The 7,126-nt window shown below is 47.0% G+C and overlaps 1 protein-coding gene across 1 annotated transcript in view; it reads right to left on the bottom strand.

Annotated features, from left to right (window-relative positions):
• Nucleotides 1-7,126, bottom strand: part of TMEM154 (transmembrane protein 154) — a 44,893-nt gene that overhangs the window by 6,725 nt on the left and 31,042 nt on the right. Inside the window, exons 2-3 of the mRNA XM_045295803.1 lie at nucleotides 4,809-5,072; nucleotides 4,680-4,718 (exon numbers count right to left, since the gene is read on the bottom strand). Of these exons, the coding sequence (XP_045151738.1) occupies nucleotides 4,680-4,718; nucleotides 4,809-5,072 (303 nt within the window). The remainder of the gene's footprint in view (nucleotides 1-4,679; nucleotides 4,719-4,808; nucleotides 5,073-7,126) is intronic.

Below are 7,126 nucleotides of genomic sequence, written 5' to 3'. Positions count from 1 at the left end.
AGGCCTCCTACACCCTCATCACCATCAATTTTGGTTCACTTGTTGTTCCCTTGTCCCTGGGTTTGTTAACACCCACTTCCTTTCCCCTGCCTCCCCCTCGCCCTCATCACGCCCCCAGAACCATTGGTCCTATTGTTTTTTCCTTCAGATTGTTTGTCCCACCTATCTTATCTAGATAGACCTGAAGAGATAATAATATGCACAAAAAGCAAGACAGAGCAAAACAAAGCAACAAAAGAAAACAAAACAGAACAACAACAAAAAAACAATGACGAAAAAAGAAAAGCCTGCAAATAGTTCAAGGTCTGTTTGTTGACATTTAGGAGTGTTTTCTAGTAGAGTCTGATGGAATGCCACTCCCTGGCCCCAAAGTCTATTTTTAGTATTCCCTGGGGATTTCCTTGCTCTGTTCCCCTTGCTGTTCTGTTGCATCTGTGTGGTGGGGTCAGATCAGGTGCAATTCCCACACTGGGTCTCCAGTGGCTCTTACAGCTCTTACAACAGTCCATACATCAATTGTGTCAAGCATATTTGTACATATGTTGCCATCATCATTTTCTAAACATTTACTTTCTATTTGAGCTCTTGGTATCAGCTGCTCTTTTTTCCCCTCCCTCCCACAACCTCCTCCACCCCCCCATCCCCCATCCCATTTGGGAGGGCTTTCTCTGCTAAGGGATAAGATTAAGGTGGGGTTATGTCCTGACCTTAGCAGAAATGTGAACCAAGACACACCCTTTGTTTCCTTTTGAGTATAGGGTCAGCTACAAAACAAAAACCACATGTCCACCAAGGCCATCCCTCCCCTCTCTGACAGGACCACCAGAAGAGTCTGTTCCAGATCTCTTTCTAACGTGACAGAGGCACCAGGGGCTGCAGCACAGAGACTCTGAGATGGAGCAAAGGAGCCAGTCAGCCCAGAGGCCGAGGCAAAGAGACCAGGAGACGAAGCAGAGAAACAGCCCGGAGACTGTGGGACCTTGAAGCAGAGCCACAGGCGGGCTTCCTACTCTGGAGGCAGCGTCCAAGGGACCATGTGGCTAAGAGGCTGAAGACCAGAACGAGACTGTGGCTGGCTGAGCCGAAGTGCTGCTGTGACTAATGACTGTCTCCGCCTCGTTTCCTAATCCTGGCTGTGCTAACCTGCTAAGTCTAGACACACATGGGGTCGCCCTGAGTCAATGGTCGGTCCTGACTCTACAGCATCTAACAACAACTCTTTTCCGTGACTCATTCATTCAACAAGTATTTATTGAGCAGTCACTATATCTTTTATTTAGTTTGAAGTCCTTTTCATGCATGAATCCATCTAATTCTCACAACCTCTCTGGTGGTGTGTTTTGATGTATCCTCATTTGCAGATGAGGAAAAAGGACCAGCAAGGTCACGAAGCTATGAAGTGCAAAATCTAACCAGGCAGTATGGTTCTAGAACCTGTACTCACAAGCTCAATGCCATGCTATTAATGGGGCAAAGGAGGAGGATCTTGGCCTTTACAGAAAACATAGGAAAGACAGACAAGTAGACAATATAGATCAGGCGTTCTCAAACTATAGCCCATGGGCCACATGTGGCCCGCCGAGGACATTTATCCTGCCTGCAGGGTGTTTTTGCCCCGTTTGTTTTTTTAGTTCAAAATAAGATATGTGCAGTGTGCATAGGAATTTGTTCATAGTTTTTTTAAAAACTATAGTCTGGCCCTCCAACGGGTCTAAGGGACAGTGAGTTAGTTTATTGTGCCAACCTGGTCGATAAACACATGTGGGATTAATTGAAGGGTGGAGGGATAAACAGCTCGGTGAGTCTCGCCTTTCGAGTTCTTGGGTCTCTTGCTTTATGATGGTCGCACCAGGGTTCAGCTGCCTTAGCAGTTCCCAGCTTCAGCTTGCAAGGCTGACTTCCTGCAAGACATCCCTGAGGAGAAGCCACATGGACCTACCCCGATGCAGCCCTGGATGCTGGAGCAGGTGGGGACCCCTGCCAGCACAGAGATGCTTACACATTCACTGACTCGGCTTTCCTCCTGCAGTCTCATTGCATCTGCTTTGTGAGATGGAGGAGGACTTAGTGGATTGGTGTTGGACATAGGGGTTAATGTTGGACTTGTGGGCTTGGGCAGCACTGGGTTGGGATGTTTTCTTGATGCACACTTAATCTTTATATAAAACTCTTTCTTATACATGAGTTTCTGTGGATTTGTTTCTCTAAAGTACCTAGACTAACACAGACATGAACTGGCCCCCTATTTAAAAAGTTTGAGGACCCCTGATATAGATACTGTGAACACTGCAGGTGATCAAATTATCAACATGCTGCGAGAGTTCAGAAGAGGAAGGAGTATCCAAGACACCATGAAAACTTTGGCACCGGGCACTGAGGAATGTAGTGGAGGTTTGTCAAGCCGATCAGAAGGAAAATTCACACAGCAGGAATGGAAGCGCCGTGAAAACTACAATACATGTGATGGGGATGGTGACAACTTCAAGGGAGACTACCGTGCCAGGATGCTGGGCCACATCTGAACTGTGAGACTTTCTCTCATAATAAGTTCAACAACAACAGATTTCTGGATTTAGAGACTAAAGACATGATTGTTTGACGGGAGGTCCCTAACCCGGCCCTATATATCTAATTTGGTAAGATCAGCTGTGGAGATTTAATTGTAGGCCGGAAGTTCTTTGTTTCCCCTAGGTTAAACAACTGGGAGATATGCCGTCCTGTTGGCCTCTGCTTTCTCTTTAGCGAACGAAGGACCGCACACTTGACCACTATTAGTGGGTCACCTAAAATTCCAGCGCCAGGGAAGCATGTGGATGTACCTTTCTCTTGAACCTGTGATATCAGCCCCTGCCACAAAAAGAAATGTACTTCAAAGCTTCCTCCCCAGCAAACCATCCTACCCAGAGTGTAAAGCCTCTCATCTGGCAAGGCCTCCAGGCCATTGGACCAACCAGGCCTTCCTCACTGGTGGGTGAGAAGGACATGGATGAGTCTTGTAAGCAATTTGTGAATATGTATCTTATTAGACAAGTCCTCATGCCTTTAGTCATTTATAAGAAACTGATTCTAAAAATCTAAAAGTTGAAATCATTTTTACCAACATCAGTCAAAATCACCCCAGTCTTCTTTGGGTCTAGAACAACCCTGAAATTGTAGCCTAATGTTCGTATAATCAAAATGGGATTATAATCAGAGTGTGGCTTAGACCAAGGGAATTTCCCTTCAGATTGATGGTGGTGGTTAGATTCTACCACGTTGGTTCTGGCCCCCGGGGATCTGATGCGCAACAGAATGAAATACCACCCAGTCACGCACATCCTCCCAGTTGTTCCTATGGTTTCAAAATAAAGTTCACTATAGCCAGTTCATGGTTTCACTATCAAAGCCAACATACTTTTAATGGAAAAAAGGACCATGCCTTGACCAGGCCTCTTCAAGATCAAGTTGAGGCTGGGGTCAGGGGGGGGAGGTGGCGGGGGACCAACCAGAAATATAGGTGGATGTGATAGCTAAGTTTTTGGGTCAACCTGGCTGTTAGGATTCTCAGTGGTTTGCCAGTTATGACCTAGTAACCCCCCAAGATGAGCTCAAAATACAATGTAATCGCCTCTTAGCAGTTAATCAGTTGAAAGGACATTTTCTCAGGAGGTGTGTCCTGCTTCCAATATCAGTCGATGCTGTGGAAAGGTATACTTGCTTTTATTGGGTCTGGATCCTACAACTGGCTTGTCTTCTGACCTCTAATTCTTTGGACTTGAGTCAACAGCAGACTATGTTGCTTGCTGACCATGGAAGTCATCAGCAGTCTGCTTTCTTCTCTGCCAACCTTGGGTCCATTTGCCTTTGCACCCACAAACCTGGCCCTTGATCTGCCCATCTTGGATTTATCAGCCCCTGTGGCTACTCAAATTAAGAGACGTCTCTAGCCTGATGTTTGACCTATGGATTTGGAATTTGCCTGCCTTTACTAATGTGTGAGCTATTTCTTTGATATGTGTGTGTCTCTCTCTTTCTATCGATTGATAAGCTTCGTGGGTTTTGCTGCTTCATCGAATCCAGCCTAAGATAATGGAAGAACCGTCTCCTTATGAAATCGACCCACATTCTTCCCATATATCCCTCTAACCCTAATCTGGCCAGTGACTGTTCCGTCAGTTCCCCGTTTCTTGCAGCAGGAAAGTATTACGTGGACCTACTGCCAAGAGTGTAGAGAGCCCCCATCTGGATGATGTACAAAATCTGGTTTCATTGTTGTTAGTTACCAGGCAGGTGATCCTGACTCACGCGCACCCCGGAGGTGCAGATTATCATTGCTGATGAGAGTTTTCAAAGCTAGGAGCTGCCTGTCTGCAGTGGCGGCAGCACACCCAGCCAGGCTTCCACAGAGCCTCTGGGTGAGTTCAAAGTGCCAACCAGCTGGTAGTTGAACACTTAACCATTGGCACCACAGAGAGAGTGGCAAATATGGCAACAGTGTATTTTTAACTTCAATTTAGGCGGAAAGCACACTTTAAAAAAAATTAGAAGCAGGAATATGACATTCCTAAACCCTGGACAAATTCATCGGAAAACAGTCCCTATTATTTATCATTTTGTGCCGTCCTTACTGCTTAACTTTAAAATGTTTCCGTTCATTCTACCTGATCCCCAACGCCAAGCAGCTACTGGGTAATACTTACACGTGTGCAAAGCACTCTGAGATCCTTGGCTAGAAGGCTCTGTGAAAATGAAAAATAAAGTTACGTTCATTGATTATTCACTAACGCAGGAAGCAATTGTCTGGAAACGGGACCGCACTCAACACTGACCTTGTTTAGCTCTTTTTCGTCTGTAGTAGCCTCCAATGAAAACCACCGATAAAAGTAGGAGAACCACTAAAACCAATGGGATCAACACCGTCAGTATAAATTCCAGCTGGCTTTCCTCCTGGTGATTCGTGAGGGTTGAATTGGTGTCTGCAGTGAGCGTTGGTTCTGCGGTCACCACAGTAAATGTGCTTGCAATAGTCTCTTCGGTTGCCTCTTCCTCTTCTGGGGTTATGTATGTAGACATTTCAGATTCCTCGAAATGACCTATGGAGACACACACACACAACTGAGATTGTCATGGAGACAAAGCCCGCCAGGGATCCATCCCATGACTTTTAAATTCGCCCTCACTGCTGCGAGTGATACACTTGATCCTCTGTACTTGGCCCTCCAGTTCCGGATGACAGAGTATTGATTGAACGTAAATGGAGCTCAGGTGGGGAGTGGATTGAACACAGACTCAGAGCCCAGAGCTAAAGCTCCCCTATCACAAACGCAGGCAGTTTATCCGTGGCCAGACACGCTAGACATATTTAAGTGAAGGGAGTGAGGCAGCTTTGCCACGGCCAAGGGCGATTTCCCAAGCCAAGATGCATGACGTTCCCAGAGTCTCCTGTGCTACAAAGGGGTGTGCTGGCATTCGAAATACCATTGCTGAATACATTTACATTCATATTATATTGACTGAAATTTAAGAACCTGCACACTTTTCACTGTGAGGGGAGGCAGTTTAGTCAGTGTCCCAATTTTTAATGAAAATGCTCCCAATCCACGGGAAGGAATTCACTGAACCTGGGAGGCCCGCATTGATTTCGGTGGCAGGCCTCACAGTCTCTGTAGCACTGCGCCGGCCATGGGAATGATCTGACCGAATCCTGCTGGATTCAACATAAAATCGCATATGCACGTCACGTTTGGAAGGAGCAATTCTCCAGGGGAAATTTCGTCAGAGATGAAAGCGACTGCCACGATGTTTTAGTTTATTAAATAGGATCCCTCTCTAGCGCTTTCCCTGGTAATGAGAGATCAGCCAGTTTATTCTGCGGGGACCTCAGATTGTGTTGAAAGACTATGCCGTGGCTCTACACAGGATGGGAAAGGCTTTATCACCAGGAAGACTCTTCGGGAAACCCTATTTTAACCTGGCTTTGCAGGGCTTATTGAAAGGAACACTGAAAGTCTTTCTTCTAGCCTGCTAGAATGTTACCTGTCAAGCATACAGGGCCCACCAAGGATGGACAGTATCGTGTTGTGGTGCTTTCTAAGGGGAGAAATACTAGGGAAAGTCTGCTGCTTTAACGATGCTCAGCCCATTGGGCCATTACTGACTTAACACTTGCCGCTCATGTTGCTCCACATGCTGGGCTTTGATTCTCTCGAATGGCAAAAGTCACCATTGCAGAGCCAATTCGGTGTGTCATTGGTCTTTCTCATGACTGTGGTGATGGATTCGCGGAGTCATAGTCTGGCGATGGTCATTATATTGGTAGCACCTCAGTCTCCCCGGAGACCAGGAGTTCAGTTAAACATGGCTTTGGTAAGCACCCCCCAAAACAATCAATTACAAATTGCAAAGTCTAAGTTATTGTCTTCCTCCTGTGCACATATCAAAAGCAGATTTTTAAAAATTATAATGTCGACCCTGTATTGAAAGGAGCCCTGGTGGTAGTGCGGGTTAAGTGCTGGGCTGCTGGTGGGTCAAATCCGTGAGCTGTCCTGAGGGAGAGAGCCCGCTCTCATAAAGAAGGGCGCTCTCAGAAGCCCTCTGGGGCGGTCCTACTGTGCCCTCGGGGTCACTCTGAGTGTGTGGCCACTCGATTGATGGCAGAGTGTTTGGGGATTGTTAACCCGTTATTGCCTTCGACCCTCTCTGTAGAGCAAAGCTGTCACTTTTGAGAACTAGGCTGTACCTGACCCAAGGGGTGCCGTGGTCTTTTTCAATGGGCTGGTCATCTTGGGAAAGCGGGGCAGTGAATAAGGAAGACCACACAATAAATGATGCGGCTGAAGGATGCGCTGGGGAAGAAGATGGAACGTGCCCTGGATTGCCCCAAGAACAAACAAATCTACCATGGGGGAACGACAGCCAGGATGCTCCTTCGAGTCCAGGATGGCGGGCCTTCACGTTCTCAGGAGCGAGCAGTCCCTGGTAAAGAACGCTATCCCTGGCAGAGAGTCCTTGAAAAAGAGGAAGACGCCCGCTGAGACGGATGGACAACAGACTGTGGGACAGGGCAGGATTTGGGGAGCGTGTCATTCCGCTGTACTTAGGGGCTGCTGTGAGTCGTGACCCATTTGATGGCACCTCGCCACCACCG

Source organism: Echinops telfairi, unplaced genomic scaffold (genome assembly GCF_000313985.2).
Source record: "Echinops telfairi isolate 266 unplaced genomic scaffold, ASM31398v2 ScPeMD7_5868;HRSCAF=6743_1, whole genome shotgun sequence".
Classification (NCBI taxonomy): domain Eukaryota; kingdom Metazoa; phylum Chordata; class Mammalia; order Afrosoricida; family Tenrecidae; genus Echinops; species Echinops telfairi.
The sequence above is the reverse complement of the archived record's forward strand: the minus strand, read 5'-3'. Positions and strand labels throughout refer to the sequence as shown.